Source organism: Acanthochromis polyacanthus, chromosome 10 (assembly GCF_021347895.1).
Source record: "Acanthochromis polyacanthus isolate Apoly-LR-REF ecotype Palm Island chromosome 10, KAUST_Apoly_ChrSc, whole genome shotgun sequence".
NCBI lineage: Eukaryota > Metazoa > Chordata > Actinopteri > Pomacentridae > Acanthochromis > Acanthochromis polyacanthus.
The window spans coordinates 33,715,888-33,732,414 of record NC_067122.1 but is presented as its reverse complement, the minus strand read 5'-3'; the positions used below and the strand labels follow the sequence as shown (position 1 = coordinate 33,732,414).

Sequence of the window (16,527 nt, the reverse complement as noted above, 5' to 3'; positions counted from 1 at the left end):
TGTGTGTGCGTGTGTGTGTGTTCTTGTACTTGCTACATGGTGAGTACCATTTTCTGCATTTAACCATCAAAGTGAGGACATTTTTACAAAGTGAGGACATTTTGGCCGGTCCTCACTTTGAAACAGCCATGTTTGAGGGTGAAGACTTGTTTTTAGAGAACAAGTATGAATTGAGGTTTGGTTAGGGTTAGGGTAAGGATTAGGGTTAGTTGTGATAGTTAAGGTTAGAGTAAGGCTCTAGGAAATGCATTACGCCTATGGATGTCCTCACTGAGATAGAAGTACAAACATGTGTGTGTGTGTGTGTGTGTATATACATATATACATATATATACATATATATATATATATATATATATATATATATATATATATATATATATATGTAGGGCCCGCGGGCCCTATGATTGACATCACTGGAAAAACAATTGGAGTACATGAGCCGAGTTTGTGACGTGATCAAGTACGCTGGTGTTCCGACTGCACACTAACGATGCGTTCTTCCGTTCTCGGGAGTCTCTACTTCCAAGTCTGAATGGCCAGTGCATATACAGGTTATGGGACAGTGAAATTTCAGTATAGTTGTACGTCACGAGAAACAGGACAATGGTAGCCCTTTAGGCTGCAGTCAATTCCAGCCATTTTCAGGACAAAAAAATTGCTAATATTCTATTTGTAAATAAAAATATGATACGAAATACAGGGAATATTGGACGCGCATCACGAGGTGCATTTCCTCGAAAACGACCGATTCGTGGATCATATATCGACTTCAAGACATGTTTTGGACAAAATATGTTACTGGCTTGTTTCATCTGGATGTCCAAGGTTGGATTATGGCCGTTTTTTGAGGAATATTTTCATCTGTGTATAATAATGAACCCAGAAATGTGAGTCGCGCTGTGTACGTTGAAGCCGTGTATAGAGAACGGATGGATGAATATTTGTTTTTGTCGGACAAATGTGTTTTTCTCACCCGCTGTGGTAATCACATCTGAAAGTGGTTTATACCGGCAGATTCATGAGAATCTAAGCTTTCCATCGGTGTATAGTGTTTGTATAATCGCGTTTGCAGTTTCAGACATTTAGCAAATTGCTTATGCAGATCTCAAGTGTACCGCGGGCGGGACACTGAAGCGTAACGGGTTAAAACAATAGTTCAGCTAATTAGTTCCTCGTAGAAAGACCTTTTCTTCCCAGTCGTAACACTGAGCTATACTTTCACAATTGTCTTTCGAAAAACATATTTTATGTTAAAAAATTTCATCCAAATTGGAGATGGTGGGGTTGAAACTATTCTAAAAAATGTGATTTGTCCTTTGGTTGAGATAAATGAGCAACCTACATTTAAGTCCCCTTGTGTGATAAGCAGGAACTTGTTGAGGCTCCATGAAGAGAGGAACTGGTAAGCCTTGGACATGACCCAGACTGTAGACAGCTGTACTGAGGCTAGCACCAAGCTAACAGTCTGTCTCCGAAGACTGAACCTGGAGGGGAAGAGGCTAAGAGGACCTGGAGTGGAAAGAGAAAGAGAGGGGGGTGTAATCAGACTCTGTTTGTAGTGTTCGGTCGCTAAGCTTCATATTAAATCTGTGCTGGACTATGTTTCAAAGACCCCGGGTGCCATTACGAGTTTTGTTTGTAATGAATACAGTATTTTTAAAATTCTCTGCAAACCCTAGAGATGGTTGTGCATAAAACTTCCTGTAGATCAGCAGTTTCTGAAATATTCAGAAAGATCCATCTGGCACCTACAACCATGCCATGTTCAAAGTCACTTAAATCCCCTTTCTTCCACATTCTGGAGCTTGGTTTGAACTTCAGAGACAAAGAGAGGAACATCCCTTCTCAGAGTGATAATGAAAATGCTCATCATGCATTTATTTGTAATTCCTTCAGAATGTCCCAATAAACTGCACCTGATGCAAAATGCTGCAATGACTGTACCGACAGGAACCAGTAGCAGAGATCATATTTGTCTCATATGAGCTTTTCTTCATTGGTTCCCCATAAAATCCTGAACAAAATTATTAAAAAAATATCTTCTAACAAACAAAACTGTGAATGATCAAGGTCCTTCTTATCTTAAAGATCTTATTGCATTACATCATCCTAACAGAGCCATTCGCTCTCGGACTGAAGGTTTACTTGTGGTTCCCAGAATTTCCAGGAAAAGAATGGGAGGCAGAAGTAACTTATGTTATGAAACAGTGAATTCAACTGAACTGAATTCAAGGTTCACTGTTTTGAATTGATTTTGTAACATTTTGTCCCTTTTAATTTCTATCACAGCAAATGAAGTTGAGCTTTTGCTGTAATAGTGCAACTGTCTCTAACCACAAACTGTTTCCATACTGTATATTTGCTCTTATGTCATATATATTTTTTAGGGTGTGTTCTATAATTTATTTTTAATGCTGCTATTCGGAGAGTACTAAACCGATTTTCATTGTTTTCTCTAACAGTGACAATAAAGATCTACGCTATTCTATACAGTGACAGAAAAATTAAGAAACTGATAAATCTGGTAATGTTATATAAGAAGGTATTCTGCTGGAGTCACTTATGGGACTGTGGAGGACACACATTGTTTTTACCTAAGGCCCCGCTGTTTACGTGATGGCAGCACAGAGACGACAGGAGAGGTGGAGGTAGCAGTAGGAAGTGCTCCATGGTCAGGGAATTCATCACACTTCCATCTTGCTTAGAAGTTGGCACCACAAAGTTGGTCCGTTGGCTTGGAAAACACTGATCTTTCATAGAAGAACCTAAACTTCTGCACAGAACTACAGAAAGACAGCAAAACAGAGAGACAGCCTGGCAAATTACATAACAGAAAGGCTCAATTAACATGTCAAGTAAGAAGAGTTTTTTACCTCCGCCAGGAGGTTATGTGATCACCGGAGTTTGTTTGTCTGTTAACAGCATAACTCAAAAAGTCATGGACGGATTTTCACCAATTTTTTACAGGATGTCCAGAAGAGCAAAAGTAACAATCGATTTTTCCAGAACACTGGAAAAATGCCTGCTCAATCACCGGATCTAAATCCAGTTGAAAACCTGTGAAAAATCATCAACCGCAAAATGGAGAACCACAAGCTCAAAAACAAAGTAAATTTGTTTGAATTTGTGCAACAAGAATGGGCTGCTGTGACAGCAAAACAATGTGGTGGAGAGCATGTCAAGATGCATGGCTGCAGTCATAAAAACAATGGTTATGAATCAGTACTAACTCCTGTGTGGATCATGTGACTAAAACAGACAGAAAAGAAAACATGGAATCCTAAAAGCTGTTTTTGGCAGAACGATGCCATAGGTATTGATGTAAGAACTTAAGTGATTTTGGTTATTATCAAGAAAACCAAGGAAAATGTCTGATATCAGCTCTGAAATTAAACTCTTATGAGGTATTTTTGTTGATATCATTATATTTGTCCAAACAAATGCACCTTTAGTTGTAGCAGGCATTAAAATGAACAAGAAATCGAAGAAAATAAGAGTGGTCTAATAATTTTTTCCATGACTGTATGTATACATTTATGGACAAAGTACAATTGAAGCATTTTCATGCCTCAGCTGAAGCATCTGGTTGTCTTATTTTTTTTTGTATTTTTCCTTTAAATCACTGTGGAGTGTTTTTTTTTCAATTCTATTTTTGACAATTGTGTTGTCTGTTCTTAAATTGACTTCCAAGAAAGCCCCGCACAACAATTCTATGTGCTTAAAAAGTTTGCTTCTGTGTACAATTGGCAAATAAAAATCTTAAGTCTTTACAAGTGTATGTCAACTTTTGTTCACAACTGTATAAGTATATTCTACATGCAAATATTTGTGTACTAACCATAGTCCCAGTGTGCATGTGCTGTAATGATCAACAGATAAAGACTGATGTCCTCCAGCATGGTTTTGCACTCCTTTGGAACCAGACCTATAACAAACAGAACAACCCACAAGTATGAGATTGATGATAATAATTAACAAACAGATGGGATGGAATCAGACTTCAGTTTGGGTTTGGGAGGTCAACACCATCTCAACTTTTAACATTAGGCATAAAGTTTTTCCCTTTGATAAAGCTTATAGATAGAGCTGCTCAGGATCACCTGAGCCATCCCTTAGGTATGCTGTTGTAGGTTTAGACTGCCAGGGATGCCCATGATGCCCAGAGCACCCCCCTCCCCCCCAACCCTAACCCTATGTCACAGTCCAGCTGTGGTCCCCAGCCTGTCTGTCGGCTCCGCCCCCCTCTGTGCTGCGCTTCTGGGTACGTGGGTCATCAGAGCATTTGTTCCAGCTGCAGAGGGACCACAGCTAGAGCTAAACAGCAATCAGCAGCATATAAAGAGCAGCATATAAAGCCTGGCTCTTCCAAACACTCATTGCTGGGTCATTGCTACTACTCGCAATACACCTGTCTGGTCTGCTCTGGTCTCCCCTCCTGGACTTCCCCGTCTGCTCCAGTCTTGCCCGGCCCAGCTCCAGAACTCTGTCCCTGCCTCGGCTCCCAACCCCCGGACTCTCATGTTGTGAGTTACCTCAGTTCTGTTTAGTTTAGCCCTCATCGCGGCCTGTTTAGTTTGAGCCTTATTCTGTTTGGTTTTTGTGCCTCCTGTGTGGAGTGGTTTTCATTTATTAAATCCTTGTTAATCATCCGCCTGTCTCCGAGTGCCTGCTTTTGGGTTCAAAAACACCACCCTAACCCTAACCCTTGAGCCTTCCTGTCGTCCCAGTATAAAGGAGGCTTCATTGTTTCTTACTCAAAAGGAATCCAAAGGAAACTTTGGATATGTTGGATTTCTCTTTTAATATGAGATGAGATACGTTGTGAATTGGCGGTATATAAATAAAACTGAATTGAATTAACTAAATTTATGACATGGTGCATTATTGTGCTAGAAGTAGTGAACAGAAGATGGTAAACTGTGGTCATAAAAGGATACAAAGGGTCAGCAGGTACACTCAGACAGCCTCTGGCAATCACACAATGACTGATTAATATTCAAGGGCTCAAAGTGTATCGATAAATTATTCTCCACACTATTACACAACTACCAGTAACTTGGCTTTGTGAGGTAGGGTGTACAGATTCATGTTACTGACTCCAAATTCTCAAAGTAAAAGTCAGAGTTCATACACTTTATGTGAACATGAAAAAAACACACAATAGCCACATAAATGGCTGACTGACTGGACTGTTGCCTAAACACGAGTGTACATGTATTTTTAATGAACGTATCACTGAGTGTATCTTCTTACCTGACGCTAAAGCTTGACCAATCCTGTGGAAAATCTGTAAGCTCATGTGGTTGTCTAGAAGGTTGATGCTTTCTGCAGTGCTACTTTCATGTGAAACATGTAGTTGTAGCCACAGGGCTTTGCTGCATAGAGTCCAAAGCAGTGTGTGATACTGTTCAAGAAGATCAGCAAACACCAGTGATTGACCAAGGTCTGACCACTGTACCGAGTGAGGCCACTGAACACATTCTGAGTTCACTGTTGTTCCCTCTGCTCCTGTAAAATCCTCTTTCTCTGAGTCTCCATTCCTCTGGAAGCCTGAGCTGAAAGACAAATATAGTTTCTTAGTGTTCATTCTGTGATGACAAAACTATAAATAACAGAGATAATATTCAAACTACTGAGCATTCAACATAAAGCTCTATGAACCTAATGTAAAAATAACTAAATTGTGTTTTATGGTAAATCCATGAAAAACTATTTCTTTTTACATTTTGAAAAACATTTTCACATATTTTAACATGTGCATTGGCCTATTGTTTAGGTCTGAAGAGGAAAACAAATGACGCTTACAACTGTGAAGCTTATACCTCATGAAAGTCTATGTTTCAAAATATCTCCAGCAAGAAGAATATTATTCTGAGTCTCCATACTTCTTAATGGATGCAGGACTAGTATTACCATGTCATTAATCTAACATTAATATGTTTTTAACACAAGAACAGACATATGATGTGCAATTCATCTGAGATCAAGGTCGTCTTCACCAGACCAGCACAATCTTGCCCAGGGGTACCACATGTACCCCATGACCGTTGATCCCTGAAAAACAAAATCAGCATCCTAGAAAAGGAGACAAGTCTCCATCAATGTCATTGTTTTGGAATCTTCAGGTGCTTTTGTGAGCCAGATGGTGGCCAAGTACCATGTGGACATCTCTTCCACAGCTCACTCATCAAGCCGACGTCCATCTTCATTCTAGCCCTTATTATCATGACTTTGCATTCAGATTTGACTGCATTTCCATGCGGACCATTCCATCCATGACTGCATGACCATAATCATCCTCAACTCCTTTGTCTCTATTGTTCATCATCACTGTTGTCATGATAATCATCATCATTCTATAGGCTTCCCTATTCTTTGCTGTACTCGCAGTCTATGAAATATGCCTTCAAGTTTGTTGCCTTCTGTGTCCTCATCTCTGCGACCTCTCCTGGACAAACAACATCTCAGCGGTCACCAAGAAGGCCCAACAGCTACTACATTTCCTGAGGATTCTGAGTAAGAAACCCCTGGACACCAAACTGCTGCTGACCTTCTACCACTCGTCACTCGAGAACCTGCTGACATACAGCATAACAGTATGGTACGGCAGCTGCATGGAGGCAGACAGAAAGGGGCTTCAGAGGGTAATTAAAACAGCTCAGAAGATTGACTGTTGCCCTCTCCCCACCCTGATGGACATCTATACCTCCTGCTGCCTCAGCAGAGCACAAAACATCATCAAGAACAATTCAAACAATGGTTTCCCACTGTTGAACTTGTTCGAGGCGCTACAGGTGCATCAAATCTAGAACCAACAGACTCAAGAACAGTTTCTTCCCAACACTGACTCTCACAAGCATTGACCTCAAAATTCAACACACTGTAGTGCAATATACTGGTGTAATATGCAATTTACTGGGGCAAAGTACTGGCGCAGTACTGATATCGAAAGGATGTATGTTGTTTGAATGAATGTGGACTCTATTGTGTACTATTTATGGATTTGCATTTTCAAGGGGCATCTCTCTATATCATTATGCACTGTGTAATGACAATAAAGGCATTCTATTCTATTCTATCTTACTTTAAGGGGCAGGAAACATATAAAAAGGGACAGTGTTCTGTTTATACCACACTCCATATCTGTAAAAACAGACATTTTTATCCATGAGTATCTGTTTCAGAAAGTTACTAATTTGTTTTATTCCATTGTCAGACCACTTTAAAGATTTCAACAAGCAAGTTGTTTAAAACATTTTAAGGCCTAAACAGTAGATTAGGTAGGAACTTTATTGTTCCCGAGGGAAATTCAAGAAACCAGCAGCATATTAAACACACAGAATATACAGAGATAATAATAGAAAATCATTAACAATAACACTGGGGAACACTCATTTTGTTGCATTTAAAAAAAGACTTTTCTATAGTCAATTTGAGTTTGCTGATTTCAAATCTGAAGTCGGTTTTTGTCTGCAAGCTACAGATTTTATGCAATGACATTTTTATTTATTTTTTAATGTAAAAGAACACACCTTAGACTGTGTTTTGAACTGTCTAAAAAGAGTCTCCATTCAGCAGGACTATAGTAAGTTCTTTGAGAAGCCCTGGGATGTCATTGCAGTAAACAAACTGTCTTCTGAAAAGAAGGTCACAAAAAAGCTGGTCACGCTTTCTGAAATATGATACTTAAACAGAGTGATCAACAAGATTTCTGCCTTGTAATCTTGATGCCAAAAGCTCTGCTGCTTTCTTTGAAAGACCTAAATCCTGCACTAAATCATTCAGTTCAGCCTGGGGAAGAGGTTTACGCAAGTTCACATTTGTACAATTGAATTAACCTCAAATTTCATACAAACTAGAGCTTTTAGAGAAAAACTAATTTCAGATTTGAAATCAGTGCCTAAAACTCCTTCAGAATCAGTTAAAATATCCAATACAGCTCAAAGTTACTGAAAAAGTGTTCCCCTGTGTAATCAGTGGCTGGTCTTCTTCTTCGTTTGGAGAAAGATCTTGCAGCAGAAGGTGTAAACCGTTATATCTCTGGGCAGATGTTAGTCAGCCAACTGACTAAGGTCTCATCTGCACTAATCAGACCATAAACCCCTTTTGGATGGCGGTATATGGGGCAAGATGTTATCACATGGTCTGCAGTCTGCTCCTCTGCACCACACTCACATGCCGCAGAGGAGGCCATACCCCATTTATGCATAGTTGAGCGGAAAAGGCCAACACCAGTTCGAAGGCAGTTAAGCCTAACCCAGGCAGGTCTAGGAAAAGATATTCCAGGTGGTGATGTGCTGGCCTCTGCAATGAATCCACAAAGTCTGGAAGAACTTTCTTTCCATTTCGTGTTCCATTTGCCGTCCGCCCAGCTTGCTGCGTTACTGCCTGACTGATTTGCATCATTCAGCAGTTCCAGTGCAGCAGGGACAAATGGGTGTCTGGACTTAAGCTGCCGAAGTCCTCTAGGTGTAGGAGAATGGAGACGGTCGTGCAAAAGATGACCAGGTTCCAACGCTCGGCAAGCCAGAGACAATGTGGCTCTCTTGCGGCGAAGCTCAGATGGTTGGATGCCGGACAGTATATATAAGTCGACCATTGGTGTGGGACGAAGGCATCCAGTCACTAAACGCAAAGTATCGTTGATCGGCTTATCTACGAGACGAGTGTGAGCACTGCGACACCAAGCTGGTGTGCAGTACTCAGTGGCAGAATGGACCAGAGCTAGGGTGGCTGTGCAGAGTGTGGCCATGGGACCACCGTTCTTGTGGCCGTGATAAGCGAGGGTCAGTGTTGGGACCTCGGAAACTTTTCTAAGACACGCCTGTCCAGGTGCCAGCTGTTTGGACCAGTGCTCGCGAACGCCAAGTCTGGATTGGTTCCGGTGTTCCAGCGACCAGAGAAGAAGCTAGGAGCATCCTTTGGATTGTGCAGGAGTACAAGGTCGCTCTTGGTTGCCCAGTCAACCAAGTATTCTCCATCTGGGCTGATATAGTTGTAACCCCATTTGGAATGCTGGCAATTGAAGTCACCAGCATAGAGGCTGGGGTGTGGAAGCACCAGGATGGCTGATGGTATCAGTTGCGAGGGTGGTGGCTTGTAAACATTGACAATCTTGACACCGTCGATGTCTACAGAGAGCCACTCAATTGCTGAACCAGCACAAGACTGGTCAACAGGGGTCCATTTCATCTTTTCATGGACAAAAGTAGCAAGGCCATGCTTCCTGCTGAGAACCGCTCCAGCTAGTGTGAAATGTGGAATGACGAGCTGGTCTGCATTGGTGCAGTGGGTCTCCTGAAGCAGGATTACGAGAGCTTTGTGTCTTGTAGCCAGGTGGCTTATCACGCAGATCTTGCTTGCGTGAAGGCCCTCGACATTAAGCTGTAAAGTTGTGGGCAGTGATGGCCCACAAGCAGCATCCTTTGGTTTATCACCTCTTTGCTTTCGGGGCTGAGGGTCTATCCTTTTACCACCCCGAAAGCCTCTCCTGGTTGTCATCTTTAGCCTAGACATAGTCAGTTCGACTGGGTCCAGTTACCGCAAGATCTTTCTCCAAACGAAGAAGAAGAGTGGCTGGTAATCTTGATCTTACCTTTCAGTGGCATTTGGCCGAGTTGTTATCTCCTGATCGCCCCACTTTTGCTGAGGTTCTTCCACATTTTGGTCCTTGTTTTGATTTACTGGATCAGTTGTATTTCTGACTGCATCACATAAAATCCTTGAGTCTGCCTTCCCATTTAACATATCAGGTATTGTAGTTGGGAGTAGCTGGTCAGTTGGTCCTTCTGATGTAGGTGTTTGTGAGGCCACTTGAGTTAGCAGGTCATTGGAGGAGGAGCAGAACACTTGAAAAAGTAGCTGTACTGAGGAATGGTCCAATTGGACCCTTGACAGAGGCAGTGCTGTGAGATGATGGAAGGTGGTTGAAGTGGGTGAGGTTGTCTGCAGTAGCATACAGTTTTCAAACTGTGTTTTTCTTTCCCGAATCGATTGCACTGAATCCAAATCTTCCACATTGCTCTGTGTGAGATCAGACTGGGATATGTATGTTTGGTTGTGCCCAGTTTGGTCTTTTTTGGGGCCCTCCTTTCTGTGTTGGACAGAAATGGGCTCGGCTAAAACAGGATGACAGTTTTCCAAGAAAGTACTGTCCAAATGAAGGTCAGGGACATAAACAGGTGAAGTTCTATTGCAGGAGTGGCAAAAAGATAACTGCAAAGTAGAATGATTAATGCAGAAGTGAGGAGAGGAAATTTGGTAAGCATGCTGCAGCTGCTCCCAGGTCCACTCAGATTTCAATGCAGACATCCCACAGCTGAGGCTAGGCATCTGACTAATGCAGTTATCAGAACAAGTGCACACTTTATGGTTGGTGTGGACTTGACAGATGTGATCGCTCTGCTCAAATGCCCAGTACTGCAGCTGCTTAGCTGTCACTTCTGCATGATGCACTGCTAAAATGAACATTATCTCTTTAACTGAGAACGCAGAAGGATGATACCTTTTAATCTGTGGAAGACCAGTATCCAGTGTAGAATAATGTGCTTTCTGTAATAATGTAGTCCTCAGCTGGTGAGCACTGTACTGCACTCTTTGCTCCTCCACCGCCTGGTTATACAGGTGTGCACCTACTAAAATGTCTTCCAGGACTTCTCTTGGTACAGAGTCTAATTCAGGCTGTGCTACAGTGGACAGAATGGAATACACATAATGTTCCATCAAAATTAGTGCCTGCAGACCAAGTAAGTCCAAATTCTGTTTGATTTCCAACAGCAAATTGGTCTGCTGAAGAAGAGTGTGTCTCAGATAGTGGTCAGACTGGACTTTGGAGCACAGACAAGACCAGTGGTTGAGATGGACCCGGAGTTCCTGACTCAGTAAACCAAGACCGACTCTAACTGGAGAGCAGTTGGATGGGCTCTGGAAAGGAGAGGAAAATGCTTGTGTTTGTTAAAAAAACAAAAACAAAAAAAAAACACTTGTTTTTTGAAGCAGTAATAGAGTTTAAGCTATAAAACCGAATTAGAAGTTTTTCAGTATCTCACCTTTTTTTGAGTAATACTCTTTGTTAATTTCTGAAAATAAAGCAAATGTCTTAAATGTGTAATACTACAGGAGTCAGCCAATGAAAAATACTTCTCAGAATCAAGTCAAAAGTTCATAAAATTATAGTTGTCACTTGCTCAATCACCACTCAGTGTATTGCAGTATAATTTCCTAATGCACCTAAACACCAGTCGGTTAACATTTCTGGCTGTTCGTGAAACATCACAATAGCAGTTTATTAGTGTTTTATACACAAGTTACATATGGTAAACATTCTGAGTTTATGACCAAGTACCTGGCAGATCTGAAGGTGCTGAAGACACTTTAGATATATGGATACTGATATTTTATTTTCTCTAAACGTACAGTGTAGTTACTGAGAGGTTCTACATTTGTACCATCGCAAAAGTAAAAAAAAAAAAATTATGTGACACTTGTCCTCTCCATTTTTGCAAGTAATATTTATGTGGTTTAACTGAATATTTGGTGGTGTGGCCTGGATGTGTCATTTGTGGTTGTCTGTTTTGGTTGTTGGTTTTTCTCAATTTTTTTTTGATCACATCCTTGATCTTGTTTTGAAATATGGCATAGAAATCGAACATTTTACTGTTTTTCAACAAAACCCTCCTTTACGGAATTCACAATATTGTACTATGGAGTATCTACCACAAAGTTCCATGACAGCTAAAGCAGTAATTAAATTTAAAGAAATGATTCTATTAATGCCAACACAAAAGACAGAAGTTCCTCTAATGTTAGTCTCACACAAGTGGATAATCTTGTTGATATGACTGTAGCTTCACTGCATACATCGACTGACACCACTGTCCCTCTGAAAAAGAAGGCAATAAATCAGAATAAAATCGCCCAATGATATAATGAATAACTGCACATTTAGAAACAGAATTCAAGAAGGCTGGAAAGCCATTGGCGCTACAAATTTACAAGAATTTCATCTTGCCTTGTGTTACGGTTGTGGCCATATTCTGGAGTGTCTTATTGTTGTGTTTGTATTTTGGAGCCGTTTTGTTGTCTGGGAGTGGGTGTTCTGTGTTTATGTGGATCTTTGTCTCGTCCTTGTTTTCTGTGTGAGTTGCCTGTTCCTTCTGTTAGTTTGTAGTGTTGGTCTGACAGTGTGGAGACCTTTATTCTGTCCAGGAGGCACAAATAACGGCAAGGCGGACGATGGTTGGCTGTTCACGTTTTTAAATCTCGGCGACCTGCAGTGGATGGAGAGCCACTTTGACAGCAGCACCTTTTTCGCGTGTTTTTCCCAGACTCCAAACAATTTGCTTGATACCTGTGTTTTTTTTTGTAAGAATAGGCTAGTGTTACTTTTGTTTGTTAGACTTAGGTTTCTTTTTCTAGTAGCTGTGGTTTTGTTGGATAGTTTTTTTTTGAGTGCTAAAATGCCTCTTTAGTTTGAATCCAGTTCTTTTTGTTGTTTGAATGCATAACCCATGTAGTGGCCTGCTTTATTTGTAAAATATTGTAAATAAACGTTCTGTATTTTTCTTAGATCACGTTTTGTTGTTTTGGGGACTGGGAAATATTCTATTTTAAAAAAAAATAAATATTATGCTGCGTACCTTCCCCCTAGACGGGTGCATAACACCTTGAAAGAAAGTTGCATCACGTAAAATAATCAATTCATAGGACAAGAGTTGCCTAATATTCATCTTTAACAGAGGAAAACAAGAACATAGAACCAGATTTATACTTGAATTGCTTCTCTGCTGTAAACCTTTCAGAGCTCACATCGACAGCTAATTCCTCTAAAGCAACATATCTGTTGGACCCCATCCAACCTGACTATTCAAGGACATCTTTCCTTTTATTAACATGACAGTATTAGACATCATCAACCTCTCTTTATTAACAGGCTATGTACCACAGGCTTTTAAAGTTGCAATAATAAAGCCACTTCTCAAAAAGCCTACTCTAGATTTCGGTTTTTAAGTCAACAACAGACCCACGTGGATTCAGACCCAGAATCCATGTTAGTAACATCACTCAGTCTGCATACTTCCATCTCCATAACATCAACATCTCTCTGGTCTCCTCCTCAAGTCCCTCCGTAAACTTCAGAATGCAGCAGCCAGAGTCATCACCAGGACACCCCAGTTCTCCAACAACTTCATTGGCTCCCAATCAGAAACCGCATCATCTACAAAACCATTCTTCTAACCTTCAAGACCCTCCATAACCTTGTCCCTCCGTACCTCACTGAACTCCTCTACGTAAACACACCCAGTCGGACTCTCAGATCATCTTCCACCCTCAATCTCACCATCCCTCCTGCCTGCGTGACCACCATGGGCTCCAGAGCCTTCAGCCGTTCTGGCCCCTGACTCTGGAACTCCCTCCCACCTGACATCAGAACCATCAACACGCTTTTCTTATCCCATCTCAAAACTCACCTGTTCAAACAAGCCTACTCACTTTGACTTCCATTCCTCCTTCTCCTTCTGTTGTTTCAAAACTGCTAAATTTCCTTCTTTGAAATTGTTTACATCTTAAAGTTTTATATTGTCTATTTGAATGTCTTTTAACTCTGTTCACTTTGTATGGTGTCCTGGGATGCTTTGAAAGGCGGCATTAAATAAAATGTATTATTATTACACATTACACAGTACTTTCATTTAATGTTCATTTTGTATTTCTTGCTTGCAAAAACACTCGAACTGTTCCTCCAGTTTATCCTAACCTGGTTTGGTGTCAGGTGTGAGTTCTTCAGCTGATGCTCCAACAGATGTCTCACTCTGGCTATGTATGCTGCTGCTAGGCGAGCCCTTCTGCTGTACTCATGTATGAAGACCAGTGAGGATCGCTGATTCAGGAGCGTCCACAGAGCTCTGTATTGTCCCTGCAGGCAGCAGGAAGAGGGAAGGAAGAGAACACCACCTTCACCTGGAAGGCCTTTAACACAGGCCTGATCGGGTGGAGGCAGCATAGGTGTGGGGTGAGTTGGGGTGGGGTGGGAGGTGGAGGGGGGAGGTGTGTGTGGGGGGTGGAGGTCGGTTGGTGAAGAGGGAGAATGGATTCAGTCACAATGATATACAACATACACTAATTTTTTCTTTTGTTCTTTGCCAACAACTAGTGCTGTCAAATGATTATAATTTTGAATCAGATTAATTGCAGGGCTGCTGTGGATTAATTTCAATTAGTAATGATGATTACACTAATCGTGTTTCATATATATATATATATATATATATATTTTTTTTTTTTTTTTTTTTTTTTCATCTTGGTTGTTCTTACTATTGTTTCGTAAACTCTGTAGTTCAGGAATTTCATTATCGGCGTCCTGGGTGAAGTGTTGGTCTCTCTTCTTTAGCCAACCCTAGGTGTCCTCTCTATCGTCAGTCTAGTGCGATGCAGAGATAGTTCCAGTGTCTCAGGTATGCAGCTCTCCAGAAAAGTGCACAAATCTTAGTCCTCTACTCCCTAAGGTAAACTGAGCAGTCTTAAGTTGGAGTGCCATGACCTTGCCTCCATGTCGAGGCTTTAGTCCTCCAAATATTTATTTGTTCCTTCAAGAGATACGCCTTTAGCTTGGAGCATTGTGATGTTGTCTGCAGTTGTAGTGATCCTAGTTTCTGCCTGTGTGACTTCCTCTGCACAGTCAGTAATGTCTTTACTCACCAGTATTCCGTCAAATCTGGTGGAAAATTCCGCTTTCATGCTGTTGATAGCTGCTAGTATAGCTACAGATGCATTACTTGCCTCCTCTGTAGGCATAGGGTTGTTCATTTCCAAAGCTGTATTCTCCTCTGCTATGTTAGTGTTAGTTGTTTTTTTCAACTTAGCAGTGATCTTGGAGTTGGTGCTAAGCGATGCAAAGTTTGACAGTTTAGATTGAAGAACTTTACTCTTGTGACCATGGCATGGTTTTCCTCCATACCCAGAGGTCCTAAAATGAATATATTTTACTCTGTCACTGTCTCCCTGTTTTGTTACAGTTTTACGCCAGGATGTAACAATATATGGAAGCTTTTGAGGAGAAGAACCTCACACAGATACTTTGAGGTTGCTTTACTGCCTCAGGGACAGGGCAGCTTAGAGTTATTGGTTCAACTAAGAATTTTGAATCATATCAAAGAGGGCTTGAAGATACTGTGAGGCTACCTGTCTGAAAGCTGAAGGTGAACTTGATGTGGACATTTCAACTGGATAATGACGAGCAAATTCACCAAAGGAATGGTTCAACAAGAAAAAAGGAGGGTTGTGTCAAGGAAAAAAGTCTAATTCAGAACCCTATTGAAATGTTGTGAGTTCATTTAAAAAATGCAGTATAGCAAGAAAACCTTAACTTTCAACATCTTCTAACAGAAGGAATTTCCCAGTAAGAGTAGTCAGCATTGGCAAACCAGCCTGTCCTCAAAAGCGACCACATAGGTAGTCTGTACACGCCCGTATTACGACTGCATGTTACGTTTTGATGTTTCCGACCTCTAGCGGTTGAGTAAATATCGACACTCCGGTGTGTCAGCTGAAACGTCACCTTGAACAAACTTTTATCTAACACTATCCCTGTCCCTAACCCTAACCTTAACCATAACCATAACCCTAAACCGGTGTTGCAAAAGTGAGAAAAAAGCTGTTTCGCGACGGAAAAGTCGTTTCGCGAATTAAATCCCGTAATGTGTTCGTTTTCCCCGTAGGGGCGCAAACGATCATACGACCGCATAGGTCGTATTCCGGTGCACGGTGCAAACGACCTATGCGGTCGTATGAATTTGAGGACTTGTTGCAGCAGAAACACGTAAGGGACATTATCACTGCTGCACAGGGCAACACTAACTTCTTAGGCCAAGTGTGTTCTCAAGTTTTCCACAGAGAATTATTACATCTTCCTAGTTTCATTTTTCTCTGCAATTGCTGAAACTCACCTGGGGAGACGCCATCTGTGCTCCACCCACTAGCTGCCATTGGGGTGACATGGTAAGAAGAGCTTGTTGAAGACGCAGGAGACGTGCAGAGGAACGGGATACCAGGTTGTAAGCGACAACAAAATTTTCCTCTTCCTCATCTTCACTGTGACCATGAAACAGCCATTTCAAACCGGGATTAAAGGTGTTCTTCAGCAAAACCTCAGCTCGCTGCAAGGAACGGGAGATGGAGCTCTGTGACAAGTAACCTGAAAGGAGAAAGGAGATACATTCAACGTTAGAAAGTATGCCAAGAAAGCAAGTTTCCCTCATGATTACACAAGGACTACCAATCTGGATTGTTGACAGATGACAGGTTTGGTCCATGCGTTCACTGTTTTGTTCGACTTTGACGATTATGGCTCGTATCGCTTGGCTGCACAGTGGAGTAGTGGTTAGCACTTTCGCCTTGCAGCAAGAAGATCCCTAGTTTGCGTCCCAACTTTCCCGGGATCTTTCTGCATGGAGTTTGCATGTTCTCCCTGTGCATGCGTGGGTTTTCTCCGGGTACTCCGGCTTCCTCCCACAGTCCAAAAATATG

The 16,527-nt window shown here is 41.4% G+C and overlaps 1 protein-coding gene and 1 long non-coding RNA gene across 9 annotated transcripts in view; one reads left to right on the top strand and one right to left on the bottom strand.

Annotated features, from left to right (window-relative positions):
* Positions 1–16,527, top strand: part of LOC127535669 (uncharacterized) — a 140,366-nt gene that overhangs the window by 24,661 nt on the left and 99,178 nt on the right. The gene's annotated exons all lie outside the window — the stretch shown is intronic.
* The window catches only part of ccdc142 (coiled-coil domain containing 142), a 45,731-nt gene that overhangs the window by 19,585 nt on the left and 9,619 nt on the right, over positions 1–16,527 (bottom strand). Inside the window, exons 5-11 of one of the 8 annotated variants that reach the window (XR_007944505.1) lie at positions 15,948–16,195; positions 13,760–13,984; positions 11,052–11,081; positions 5,257–10,926; positions 3,842–3,928; positions 2,598–2,786; positions 1,346–1,512 (exon numbers count right to left, since the gene is read on the bottom strand). Coding sequence is in view for 6 of the 8 variants with exons in the window: in XM_022215863.2 (XP_022071555.2) it covers positions 1,346–1,512; positions 2,598–2,786; positions 3,842–3,928; positions 5,257–5,558; positions 9,599–10,926; positions 13,760–13,984; positions 15,948–16,195 (2,546 nt within the window). In the remaining 2 variants the exon portion in view is untranslated. Of the gene's footprint in view, positions 1–1,345; positions 1,513–2,597; positions 2,787–3,841; positions 3,929–4,785; positions 10,927–11,051; positions 11,082–13,759; positions 13,985–15,947; positions 16,196–16,527 lie in introns of those variants that run through there. The other 7 variants (XM_022215863.2, XR_007944504.1, XM_051954041.1 and 4 more) reach the window with 7 other exon arrangements.